General features: G+C 38.0%; 2 protein-coding genes across 3 annotated transcripts in view; one reads left to right on the plus strand and one right to left on the minus strand.

The window, feature by feature from the left end:
• Nucleotides 1-307: 307 nt before the first annotated feature.
• On the plus strand, nucleotides 308-3,878 carry LOC115433427 (sialidase-3). The gene is made up of 3 exons (XM_030154828.1): nucleotides 308-665; nucleotides 840-1,079; nucleotides 1,661-3,878. The coding sequence occupies exons 2-3, from the start codon at nucleotides 855-857 to the stop codon at nucleotides 2,669-2,671; spliced, it is 1,236 nt and encodes a 411-aa protein (XP_030010688.1). The 5' UTR covers nucleotides 308-665; nucleotides 840-854; the 3' UTR covers nucleotides 2,672-3,878.
• A 1,060-nt stretch (nucleotides 3,879-4,938) lies between these two features.
• The window catches only part of LOC115432764 (voltage-gated potassium channel subunit beta-2), a 31,901-nt gene continuing 22,823 nt past the window's right edge, over nucleotides 4,939-14,016 (minus strand). For both annotated transcript variants that reach the window (XM_030153733.1, XM_030153731.1), the window contains exons 8-14: nucleotides 11,547-11,633; nucleotides 11,301-11,386; nucleotides 11,081-11,201; nucleotides 10,875-10,969; nucleotides 10,599-10,719; nucleotides 8,743-8,831; nucleotides 4,939-8,577 (exon numbers count right to left, since the gene is read on the minus strand). In XM_030153733.1, coding sequence (XP_030009593.1) covers nucleotides 8,488-8,577; nucleotides 8,743-8,831; nucleotides 10,599-10,719; nucleotides 10,875-10,969; nucleotides 11,081-11,201; nucleotides 11,301-11,386; nucleotides 11,547-11,633 — 689 coding nt within the window. In that variant the 3' untranslated portion in view covers nucleotides 4,939-8,487. The remainder of the gene's footprint in view (nucleotides 8,578-8,742; nucleotides 8,832-10,598; nucleotides 10,720-10,874; nucleotides 10,970-11,080; nucleotides 11,202-11,300; nucleotides 11,387-11,546; nucleotides 11,634-14,016) is intronic.

Here is a 14,016-nt window from a genome sequence, read left to right on the forward strand (position 1 = left end):
GTAGAGTCCAGTATCCTAGCAACAGCCTGTAAGACGAGTAGCTGCTCCCCCGGTCCTGCAGGGGGCGCAAGCGAACAATGGTGCCGAGATCGTCGAAGATTAAACTGAAAGATAAGATAATAATCCACCGTACCAGCTTGACGTTATTAAACACTTACTGTAACAAATACCGAGCATCTCTCATGAATAATACAAGGTATTAATTGCGTCAACGAGAAGGATTTGTAAAAGACCCGTTTGTGTTCATGAGCGCCATTAACGGTTAAAACCTTTTTGCTAACGGACCAAACGAGCCAATGTGCGCATGCGTGATACTGCAGAGACAAGTTGCTTTCATTATTTATTTTCTTTAGGGTCGCTAGCTTCCTTCACTGTTACCTCTCTGTGTTTCTGTTAGGGGAAAAGGTGAGAAAATGTGATACCAAGCCGAGTCCCAGGAGGAGCTCTCGTTAAACCGGTTTTTTTTTTTTTCGTCCTGACGCTTTAAGGTGAACGCGGAAGTGAGTGTGAGCTCCTCTCTCGTTTCAATGCCATCTTCGTTTTCTGATGAACCCATAGCCTCAGTATCGTGAACATCTTAGTCTCTGCTTTGGTGTGAAATTAGGTGATATAATGACGTTCTTGCACAGATTAACGGTGACAATTGTGACGAGTGCCAAATAAAGGTAAGGGCTTTGTCGTGCGGGGGGAGTTGACGCTAGATGCTATCAGTCTGAATGTCATCATGAGGAGCTGTTGAAGTGTGAACTCTGCCAGTCTGTGCTTTAAAGATGTTTGCAGCCAACATTACAACATAACCTAGTACTTGGGATGTGATGTGTAACATTTTGTATTCGCAGGAGCTCAGATCCACCATGGGAAACACAACGTCAAAGAGTGGCAGTGGAGAGGAACCAGTCAAAACAACTTTATTTGAGCAGGAGCCAAGTGGTGTAACATACAGAATCCCTGCTCTCATTTATCTGAGACACATCCACACATTCCTCGCCTTTGCAGAGAAAAGGTCCTCACCCTATGACCACGATGCCAAGATTCTGGTTATGAGAAGAGGAACCCTAAAGGATGATGGAACTGTTCAGGTCATTACACACACACACACACACACACACACACACACACACACACACACACTAGAAGCCAATATCTTCCATCTTTTCCCTGTTTTCCCTTTTGTCAGTAAATATATCCTTATAATTTAGTGCTTATAGAAGCTTAAGAATATGTAGAAAAAATCATATTGACAGTATTTTTGTCAGATATTGTGATAGCAGTGTGGGTCATGATGTTTGTAGGGATTTTTGCATTTTGTTGTCCGTAAAAAGGCTAAAAATGATAGCATGGATTTGGCAATATTAATCTATGAAGAAAGTCTTAGAATAAAATAATAATTGGAGTAAGATCAACTGGAAAAATATCATGGAGAGCTGGGAGAAGCCTGTCTAAACAGCAATGTCTTAAGTCCTTTGTTTTTTGTTTTTTTTTGCTGTGATTTGTAACAAACAAACATCTTCCCTTACATCTGGAGAATATAAGTTGTAGCCAATGCAAAAATATTGTAGCTTTTTGTTAATTTAGATGATATTTGTTATTAACTGTTCATCCCTAGTGCTTATAATAATCTGTATTCTCATATTGTTTTATCATTTGTTCTGTTTTTCAGTGGTCGTCCTGCCAGGAGCTGACTGCAGCCGTTCTACCAAACCATCGCACTATGAATCCCTGTCCTGTGTATGAGAAAAACAGCAAAATATTGTTTTTATTTTTTGTCAGCATCTTGGGAAACACCACAGAATGTAGGCAGATCATCACAGGTAAGAACAAAGCACGTCTGTGTTATGTTAGCAGCAGCGATGACGGCCAAACCTGGAGTGACGTGAAAGACTTAACAGAGAGCGTCATAGGGGAAACTATTCACAAGTGGGCCACATTTGCTGTGGGTCCAGGCCACGGCGTTCAGCTGGAGAATGGAAGATTGATCATCCCAGCTTACGCCTATTATGTCCCTTACAGATGGTGTTCCTTCCCCATTCCTTTTACAGTCTACCCACGTGCACTGTCAATATACAGCGAGGACTTTGGCCAGACGTGGCACATAGGTAAGATGCTCAGAAAAAAGTCTTGCGAATGTGAAATGGCAGAGATTATTGACCACGAGGGTAGAAGTCATCTTTATTGTAATGCTCGTAACACCAGAGGTCACAGGTGCGAGGCCCTGAGTGAAAATAGTGGCGTCTACTTCGACAAACCTCACGTGGCCCCAGAGCTCGTCGAACCGTCGCCGTCAGGCTGTCAGGGCAGTGTCATTGGCTTTCCCGCTCCAGAGTTTGTTCCAAACGATGACGCTGAAAGCAAAGCTTGCGGCACTTCGCTCCTGTCACCAGACACGCAAACCTGGCTCCTCTTCATGCACCCAACAAGAAAGTCCAGTCGAAGGGACATGGGTGTTTATTTAAACCGATCCCCACTGCACTCCTCGGGATGGGACAGGCCCAGGATTATCCACAATGGCCCGAGCGGCTACTCAGATCTGGCCTACAACGGGGACAAGGATCAGTTTTCAGGCCTAATGGAGTGTGGAAAAGAAAGTGAACTTGAGCAGATTGCATTCATCTCCTTCACCCTCAACGATGTCATGCAGACAGGCAGTAAGAAAGAGAAGAGGATGCACTGAGGTGTTGCTTTCTTTATGTATTAACATTAAATTAAGCTCCCTAACATTCTCCCGCAAAGTGAAAAGTCCAAGCAAAAGCCACTAAGTATCCTGTGCAGTGAAGTCTACACTAAACATCTGTCTGTGTATTCTGTTGTTCTCCATCATGGAGATGATAATGTATGCATGAGTTGTGCGTGTTGTTGTCTCTGTTCACATGAAAAGTAATTTGAGTCTTAATAGTATTAATATGCAACCAGCTGTGTAAAGAAAGACACTATTTTTAATTGGTTGGATGGCTGATTTTTAGCATGCTGTGCTAGACTGTCTATTGTAAAACAGGCTTTGTGGGTAGCACGTTTGACAAATGCTTCATTCTCATTTCTGCCTCTTATAAAACTGTCCCGCATTTTATCCGAGCAGTGGAGAAAATCTGACTACCTCTTTTTATTTTCATATTAAGATCATAGCAGGCCTTGTAAAGTAGAGCATCGAGTTCCCTCCATGCTCAGTCTTAACCTTTACATTAAGTACATTTAGTACTCAGATTCACATATGCCTTCTACTCCACTGTTTAATGTTCAGCCGTGCCACAGCCTGTCAGGCCATATGCATTTCTGTGGGTCAAATTCTGCCAAAACAGGCAACAAAACCAAACAGAAAAGAAGAACATTTTCATTTTTCATCAGAAAATGTTTTGTGCCACATTCCATTTTTATTGTTTTGGCCTTAATCTTTATTTTTGCCGTCATTTGGGTTACTGGCTAATCAATAATGAGAATAACAATCTTATTATAGTCACATCTGAAGACTTTAGAGACTACAGAGAAGACGGATTGATGGTCTCGAATGAGAGTCATACATTTTTTAAGCTTCCAGCTGCCATGTTAACATATTCTTTTTGTCTCGGTGTGTTTACTGACCAGCCAAATGCTAGGCCTTCTGTTTTTCTGACATAGTTAATTATTAATTTTCAAAGTGCAGTATAATTACCAGGTGAGAGTGTTTAGCAGATTGTGAAGAAGTAAAAGCATGTGAAAGCAGAAGAAGTTCTATTTATACTAGAAATTTGCACACATAAAACTTGTACTGAGTGACTTTGACATCCGTTTTTGCCTAATGTCGTGAGGCAAAATGACACTAGTTTCATTGTGTGTTTGTTGTGGAAAGTAACAGAATCTGCATGAAATATGTATTTTAGTAGAAAATAAAAGTAATCTGTGATCATAAAACTCATCTCTTGTCGTCACTGTTTGTGAATACAAGTTAAAATAGTAAGAAGTCGTTCGTCTGTTCAGAGGAGAGTGGAAAAAAAGTCAGGGGTTCTGTTTTTTAAAAGCAGCAATGAAAAAATATGTGAAGAGTATCATATTCCCTCGGTGGCCGAAAGAGACTAAGAGCTGCTGTTTGTGGGGGAAAAAACATGTTGATGAATTTTGTTGTGAAGAAACCTGTGGGGAGTTGAATGTGATTCAGCAGATGTGCAGACTGCAGGGATTATGTAAGAACAGGGAGGAGCTTTTCACTTCAGGATGGAATCTCAATGTTGGCTATTTGTCTTTTTTTTTTTTTTTTTTGCTTATTTTTCCATTTTATATGTCTCTGTAATGTGAACGAGTTGACAGCTGACCTCTCATAGATGCAACAATAAAGCTTCTGTACTAATGAAAGTGCGCAGAGACACTGAAAATGACAAGGAAAAAATCTTAAAGTGGCTTTTATAGTCCCAAATTAACATACAGTTCTGTAGCACTTGAGAAGTGAAGTGCCGAACCTCTAAAAGACTTTATACCCTACACTTTTAATTAAATTTGACCCAGTGAAATCACTGCACACAACGCGTCGATGCCTGTAAGGGATTGAATGGCAACATGAAGTGGCTACCAGCGTTTGAGTTTTAAAGTTTATTTTCATTTTCTCTTGGCATTTATGGAAAAATGAGAGATACTGTTGGTTCTTCTCTCCACAGACATAATACTGTATCTTACATTACACTCTGACATTTGTAAGGGAATCTCAGTACATGTACATGTCATTGGGTCCTAAGAAGCAGCTACAGGCTACAGCGCAGAGAAATAATGAGACTTTGCTATGAATAGAGTCAAGGAATTGGTGCACAAGCAGCAACAGTGTAAAGTATTAGGTGTACTTTATTTGAACTTTATTTGATATGAAGGCTTCTTAATCTCAAATGTGTGTTTCCGTTGACATGTTTGCTTCTTATCCTTTGTTTTTCATCACCTGTGTCTTTACAGGAGCCATGACTCATGTAATGAAACCTGCTTTTTCACCCCCTACTTTTTCAACACTTGTTATAGTCTTTATCAGAGGGCAATGTCCTTTGATACAGAACTATGGTGAGTCTCACTGTTTTGCCACTTGGGATGTCCGCTCATAAAGAAGCTAACGGTGTTGGGATCACAGATGTTTTTTTTCTGTTTTAGGGGAAGCATGTGTGGTGTCCCAGTTGGCTCTGTTCTTTTAGTAGCACAGTGCTGGACACAAGGTCACTGGTCTTGTACTGTCCCTTCGATCGACCCCAGAGCCCACAGGTGAGGAGCTGCCAGACAGTGAATAGGATGTGAGGATGACATGATTCTGCTCAGTTTATGTCTAAAAATATTACACAGTACATCACAGCTGCTCCTTTGAAAGCAGACACAGAGTTAAATGTCCTGTCTGAATGATTTCCTCTGAAGATGAAGTTATTTGCTTTGATTTTACAAGTTGATTATATAATTTTTTGTCCATAATACTATTAAAATAAATATCAAAATATAAAGAATGTTAACTTGCAAATTTTGCATTTCAGATTGTTCTGTCTATTGATTTGCAGTTTCACTTTTTGCACACATTGTTAATAATTCAGAACTGCCTTTTTTCAAGAATTAATTTATCTAATACATCAGATAGTTACTTAGTTTGGACGTTTCCTTAAATGTGCAGATACACTATACAGTGAAACTGGAGTTTTATGTCAGGTGACACTTCAGAAGAGGCACTAATTTAGGCTGCAAAAGCATGTTATGCTAGTGTATGTAGTGTGAGGTTTCACATGAAATTGTAGTTTATTGTCTGTTTATTGTGTCTCTGCATCACAATTAGATCAACACTTTAATGTGAACACTGAGTAGATGCTTTTTTCTGCTTTCTCGGAGACAACTGAGAAAAAGCAGGGGCTTCAAAAGAAAGATTCTGTATGATTTTTACTGATTAATGTTTTGCACACATAAATTACTTATTTTTATCATCCCCCATCTCTCTGTCTCCCAGATTTCATTTCTGATGCAATGAAGTAAAGGCAAAAAATATCCCCGCAATTATGACAAACTGCCATTAGCTCATTACATGTGTGTCCATAATGGATTTGCTGTTTAGTGAAGTGTAGATCAAAACGCCAACATGGGAACAAATATGTGACAATGAAGCCTTCCTAAAAGAACAGGCCTTGAGATCATTATACTGGGACTGGGCGTTGTGGGTAATACCCAATACACCAAATCTCTGTGATAATCTGTTTGTGTGCAGCTCAAAAGATTCCCTGTGTGTATGCACCAAAATGCCAAATTAAATCATATTGAACTGAAGAATGTCAGTGACTACTATCCCAGCTAAAAGATTATGTTAATAAATGGTAAATTCTTAATCTTTCCTGACTTTATAAACAGATGAGCATATTTGACCTTGTGCGAGATTAAGCCTCTGTCAATAACTTCAGGCCTGAAAGCCAAAGTAAATATTTGCACAAAACCTCTGTGTTGTTTTACGCAACAAGTTTAGACACAAAAAGACAATTCTGTCAGAACATGTCATGTGCTTCCCTTTAGGTTAGATATGTTTGAGTAACAGACATAAATACATTCAGTATGAGATGCCGCTTCTCTCTTTTGGTTTCTCTTTGTTGCAAGACAGTAAAATATAAGATATGCAGGCAGAATTACATTTCCAAGGTTTGATTGAAGTTTCCCTGTACACTTTAAGCTACACTCAAACTCGAACTGTACATCATCACAGAGTCACAGAAAGGGCAACATTTTAGTTGCTCCATCAGGATTTTTTTCACCTGTATGTCATTATCTCGCTGCTAAACAGATAAGCCTATTTACACTGTAACCGTGTGCTAACAAAAAACAACTTCATTTATCAAAATGCACACATCCCGGCTCCGAGACTAGTGCTGCTTTCATGGGAAATCACAAAAGGAACAAATTCCCTCACATTACAAAGGATTTAAATCAATACAAAACCAAAAGGAAAAGAGATGAAATACACAGTATAAAAATCAGTTATGTGTGAGAAACAAGGGGACAAATAATACAGAGAGAAGGAGCTCCGAGAGAAATGAGCAGAGAAGCTATATTTTTAGGCTTCCACAAAAAAAATAATACATTTGCTTAATCTTACCCCAAGTGACCTGTGGCAAGAGTTGTATCACATTTGACAAACTCAAACTTATCATTTATGTCCTATCATTGGAAAACTACTAGTTCACCACAGTGTGTCCAAATATTTGTGTCAGACGCTCAGTGAACTTTGCATAAAGTCCAGCTGTTTCAAACTTCTGATTTAGTAACATTGATGCCCTTCACAAGGATGTCATCATTGAATGTGATGCCAACATCTTTTGATACAGTTTTAGGACGATACAAAGATTATATGTCAGATGGACACAGAGCTGTGTCTGCAGACTGCAGAGAGTCTTTAAAGCATGAGTGCCAACCAGCACGGATCCTGGATCGAACTGCCAGACCATTTAGAGTAAAAAAATGGCTTACAAGGGCACTGCAAATCTACATAAGCCATAAAAGCCATGCCACATTTAGACCCTGTTAGGGCTATTCTCTCTTAAAGGGACATGCGCACAGTTTACAAACAGAGGAGGCAAAAAGACTGCTGAGAAAGCTGCAGGGTTGGGAAAGTTACTTTACAAATCTTGCCCACACTCATTCCTGAATTCCACTTCAAAATGATAACAGCTAACATAATGTAAGCAAATACTTGCAATTACTCATGTAATATTAGTCATGCATTTTAATTTAGATGAGCTAAATTTGTGCTAAAATCACTTACGTCAGTCGATAAAATCTCTCAATCAAAGTGCATTTTTTCTTTAATCACATGTTCAAGTAATGAATCGATTTTCCTACTTTTAAAAGCATGTGGTCACATTTTTTTTAAGTAATACCACATTGGATTTTTTTTTCTTTAACAGTGAGATCCCTGTAATAACTTCACAAGTAATCCATTGTTCCCAACCCTGTAAAGCAGTGAGCGTGGCAGACCAGTCACATGCACACTATGGGAAATGTTCGGCTAGACACATGAGTACTAACCTTTGGCTCTCTGGCTGCTGGGTACTAAACATCATACAGAATAACAGGCAGCTGCGAAGGGAGGAGACTCAGTATCCAATGAAAGCACCGTTCACGTAGTAATGCTGTAGGCTGATAGAGGTGTTCTGTTCATTCCTGTTTTTATCACATTTGATTAACAAGATTTGAGTATTTTTCATCAACCTCTCTTGGTCTCTGTTTATGGATGGACCTGCAGTCCAACTTTTGGCCTCTCCCTCCAAACAAATAATTAGTCTGTGAACAATCAGCAGTGAGCAATATATGATCTGTTTTTTCCACAATTGAGAGATTTTCTTTTTTCTCTTTTTTTTTTATACATGATACAATGTACTGCGCAAAATGGTTATGCGCACATACTGGAAGCATAATGTTGCTGAGGACATGCAAGTTGTTGAGTATACAGCAGAGCAAAAAGCGATGTTTCCCAATGTCATTGTCTTCTTCATCTTCTTGAAACATCATCTGTCACTCAGATTTGCATCTTCAAGCACGTGACTCTTTCTTCGAGTGTGGCTTGTTTCCCAGCAGGGCGTCAATCTCAGTAATGGTTTGAGGGGTCATTTGGGATAAAATCTGCATGGAGAGAAAAAAAAAGGACAGCAGTCACTTGTAAAGGTGATCAGTCAAATTTGTCTGAAAGAACTGGAGAGAAAGTGAAAAATCTATTCATGTAGCGAACTGTGATTCTTCATTTCAGTCTACACATTTGATGAAATTGGATAAATGAACGTTGTGTACCCGCAGGGCACCCAGGTTCTCCACGAGCTGGTCAGCGTTAGAAACACCCAGAAGAACTGAGCTGACTCCCTCACTGCGCAGACACCAGGCTGATGAAGAGATAAAAACAGAAACTCAATTAAAACCGAAAAAAAAAAAGAGCCAAGATTAATTATAAAACCAGCAAACAAGCAAAATGGGATTTCAGGCAATTGGATTTTTTTTATAGCTTTGAGCAAATGAGACAGAATTAACCATCCTGTGGCAACATAAAGCATGTGGAAATGAAGAATAATCAGGAATTCATGTTAGAAATAGGCAAAAACCTAAAAAGTCACAACAACAAATTAGTAATTCTTATATTAGAGAGACTTTAAACAATAAGTAAAAACATCAAAGATGGAAAACTCATGTAGTGGATCAGGTGTAAAATAAGACTTAACTAAGCAAATAGTTCAGACCCTCTCATTGGATAATAACTCATGCAGTCAGTAGCTTCTCATTTCTTAAACAACCATCAGTTTGCTAGAGAGCGTAATGATTGGACAATGCCAGGATTCATGAGGCTCAAATTGGTGAAGAGCGTTTCAGGGAGTACGAAGCATGATTTTTACACATGGATTGAACTGCACAGAGTCCAGACCTGAACCACAATGAGATTCTATGAATGTGATGGAGAAGATTTTACACAATGGTCCAACTCTCCCATCATTAATATAATGGTGAAAAATTAATGCCATGATAGATGTAAGAAATGTTCTGACATTTATTCTAACACTGTATAAACATTGTGTGGTACAAATGACTTCACGGTGAATGTAATCAAAGTGAAAGACGTTCCTATGAAATAATGCATATGTGACTTTTTTTGGCTGGGCTGTGTATTTGCACATACTAAAAGGCAGGAAAATAATCCCAACATTTAAATCAGGGGCATACAGATAATTTATATGGATTATAATATAACTGTTGCTGACAGGGCACTGGGCAACAAACAATACTGACAAATGTCATAAGATTATTTTATATTGTATATCATTAGAAATAAGATTACAATAATAATGTCTTTAGCGTTTATGATGTTTATAATGTCATCTAAAATGTTTCAGTGTTTGTTTCTAGTTAATTTTAGTTAACATTGAGGTTTTTTTCTTGATTATTATAATTCTTCTAAATGTTCAACATTTAGATTTCTGAAATATTTATCATGTTCTGACCATAAATGATCGTTTAACCCATAAGTAACATCTGGTTTCTTCAACTGTCTATCAGCAAGAAAACTCAACCTATAAACTTATATAGGAAATACTGATTTGACATTTATGATTTTTTTATGATAATTATTAACAACTGACATGAACATTTTAATCAAGATAATATTTAAAGTCAACAGGAATGGGAAGTCTTATAATTGTGTCATATTTGGGATGTTTCTTTATATTGTTGTCCATATAGTATAAATCAGCCTTGATGACTGACACTGGGTATCAGCAAATAAGAATTCACCAATGAAAGCAGCCAATATTTAGGTATTGAACATTTTTATGAAGGACTTTCATATATAAATATATATAAATAATATTCTTTGCTTTTAGGCCCAAATCAGAAAAAAACTAAATAAACACAGAAATTACATCAGTATCAGGATTGGCTTTGGGCATCACAGTCATTGCATCCCTAATTTGTATATGTATGTGCAGTAATTTACTGAATCTGCAATACTGTACTTATTGTCAAACAGAGGTGTGTTTTCAGTCATGAAACAAAGGGAGAAGACTGGACATGTAATGAGGATTAGTCTCAGAGCTGGTGTACAGTCTGTATTTGTGTGCTTGAGAGTTTGGTGCATGTTGTCGTGTTCTAGGCCTGGGTCCTACCTATGGCTAACTGTGCAGCAGTGCAGCCCAGTCTGTCTGCCAGTAGATGGAGCTCCTTGATTTTAGCGAGCTGCCTGCGGCCCTCCTCGCTGTTGACTCGCTCCTTCAGCCACTGGTATCCCTTCACCGGGAGGAAAATGGAGACAGACATGATAAGGTAACACAGATCTTCACTGATTTCACATTACAACACCCTGCTGATCGGGTGGAGAATTGCACTGAGGCTGATTTTCTGAGGCAGAAATCCCAGCGGAGGCCTGGTCAAATCAAACTAACCTTCATTGCTGCTCTGGAGCACTCTGGAACACCATCACTGTACTTCCCTGTGATTAATCCACAAGCAAGTGGAGACCAAGTCATTGCTCCAACACCTATAACAGATGGGGATAAGGCCAGAATTTCAATATCCGAGCAATCTGGATTTAATTAACCACCATTCAATTAAAAAGAAATGCAAAGCTGGAGGGTTGTACATGTCTGACCTATCTTGTGGTAGAGCTCAGGAAGCTGCACCTCCACTTTATCCCTCTGGAAATAGTGATACTCTGCCTGCTCACACACAGGTGGTATCAGGTTGAACTGGCGTGCCACTGAATACGCCTCCTGTTACCAAACAGAAATAAACAAAATCCCACATCATGTACTGGCCTTTTTTTTTTGCATGTAGCTGCAAGCTTTAAGTGTTTTAACATCACTAATCACCATGATTTCCATGGCACTCCAGCGTGAAGTTCCCCAGTACATGGCCATACCCTGGTTTATTACAAATGTCATGGCCCGTACAATCTCTGCAAATGGCAGAAAAAAACAGCACAATTTATGTGAAATTCTGTTTCAACAAGTAGGTAGTTTCAGGTTTTATTCAGAAAGACACATATGTTCAGCTTTATCACTGTGGTAATGCAAAAAAGACCAGGGATAAAACAAGTATTATCATTTATAACTCACCTTCCATTGGACTGTTAACGTCATTTCTGTTGGCGAACACGATGTCCACATAATCTAGCTGAAGTCTTGACAAGGATCCTCTTAAACCTGTCATGAACAATGGTCAGTCATACTCATGAGTCAGTCAAAACACACCTAAAATGTCACGCTTAGTAGAAATTCACAGGGACAAAAGGAGGCAAATGTTAAAAATATTGAAATATTCTTTAATATGTTGGTATTCAAACCAATCATACCAAGTTTTTATATTTTCATTTGCTTCTATGTATTATCACCCTATTTAATATATTTTAGTAGTGATAACTGTTCATGTACTGTTGCTCATAAAGTTGTATTTAAGATTTTCACCTCTTCTCATGAAATGATTTTGACAATGTGATTTATTCTTGATAGATAAACTGGAACAGGGACTTAGTATGTGATCTTTGTATCTGGTCAAATGTGATTACTGATGTGTATGAATAGAAATAAAAGTGGATTGTGTCTGAAAATAAAATGGCTACAACTTTATGGGCAATTTTTATATAAATCCACAGTAATTAGGCTCTATTGTAGCATAAAGTGGGACATTACTGAGCTGTGTGCTTCTATGAAACTGGTGTGGTCAAACAGATGTAGACTTATGTTATGAAGCAAGTATGGAACCACTGTGGGTCTATTTTAAAAATAAATACTTACTGAGATAAAAGAGAAACTATTTTTCAGATGAAACACATTTTTATATTATTTTACATTATATTTAATACAAAAATCTGCATGCAACATGGTCAAAAGGACATGAAAATTACACCCTACTATTTTTTTTAATATCTCTTTATTCTCTCACAGGTACATTTTGGGAATTGAACTAATTATGCAAGGATGAGTGTTTAAAAAAAATGACCGCTGTTGCAAAATCATTTGTGATTTATATGTGTTCAACTGGGCAGGTTCTGTATGTAACGTAAGCGGACACAATGGGTTACACAAAAAATCTGGAATGAGACTGAGATTCATGAAAAATCCACATGTCTGGATTAGAAAAACCACTAGGATCATCAAATTTAACACAGTGTCTTTATTTATAGCGGTATATAAGACCATTTGAAGCCATGTTTTCAAAATAAAACACACTGACACCTCGGTAGTTTTCATGTCCTAATTTTGGTCCTGTTTTTGGCCCCAATATTTCATTAAAAATTCATTCATTTTGGGATGGCTCAGAGTAAGACTATAATTTTTTTTGCGTTTATCTGAGGTCTTCATTAGGTACATCTTGGGGGGAAACATGTCTAAATTTCTCTTTTACTATTGGGTCTAAAAAGCTGGCATGTATCCAGTTTCATACAAGCACCCAGCTACAAAAACTGATTTAGTGATCTCTGTACTCTTTCCTGTGTCACATTGCTGTAAATTGCATCATTATTTTCTTTTTTTCAAGTGAAAACCCCCCTCTAATTGTGCTCCTCGCTCAGAGTATTAATATCAAAGTTTACATGTTTGCTTTTTTGGTTTTGAGACTCACATTTCATATATCTAATTTATTGTGGTACCACTGGCTGCTTGGAACAGAAATGATTTTCGCATAAAACACAATGGCTGCCGGTGGTGTTATACGAGCAGTATTTCAAGATAAAGACGTTATATTATTTGGGTGTAAACTGAAAACACTGGGTTTCAGTCTCCTGTGAGTCATGTTTTCAGTGTAAAAAAGGTTAAAAAAAAAAAAAAAGCAGGTAAGAATATAGTTTGGCGCCTCTACATGAGTTCTGTCTCTGAACTTCATGCAGACCTTTAGGGCTGAATGTAGTTGTGGGGTCAGAACGTGTCGGCCTTACATCAAAAGCCTTACGACAGCGATGGTCAAACAGTCTATTCAGCTCCTCGGTAAATGGTCACCCCAAGGCCATAACTCTTACAAAAACAAACAAAGAACATGACTCTATACAATGCCAATAGCCTCTTTGACTTCTTTTGGATTATTTTGGGAGGGGGAGACCGATTAAATGGCTACTCTCGATTAACTCTCTATGCACTTCCTCATCTGACCTCCTGTACTTTTGTCCTCTTTTGTTCCACACACATAAAGAATCTGCTTTGCTATATTTGAAGACTGTCCACCTCTAAAACATGCATTAAAGTTAACTTTCAATCATTTGCTACTGCAGAGGAATTTTTTTTTTTTTTTTTAAAGCGAACATGAATCACAGTCATTTATTTGAGGACATCATAGTGTATTTACTGCCACATATATGACATGGATTTATGACGAACAGCGCTCAAGGGTTATAACATGAATCATTACATCTGAGTTGCTTTAACAGGGAAATATTTTGTTTCGTACAGAACTTTCCTTTTTACACATGAACTTTGACTTTTTGTTCTACAAATGTCCTGCAGTAAAGTCAACTGTAGACCTGAAGAATTTATTTCTAAGATCATGGTTTAAGGGAACAATGATGAATTATGAATTGACAGACTTTATCTTAAC

Source organism: Sphaeramia orbicularis, chromosome 14 (genome assembly GCF_902148855.1).
Source record: "Sphaeramia orbicularis chromosome 14, fSphaOr1.1, whole genome shotgun sequence".
Classification (NCBI taxonomy): Eukaryota; Metazoa; Chordata; class Actinopteri; order Kurtiformes; family Apogonidae; genus Sphaeramia; species Sphaeramia orbicularis.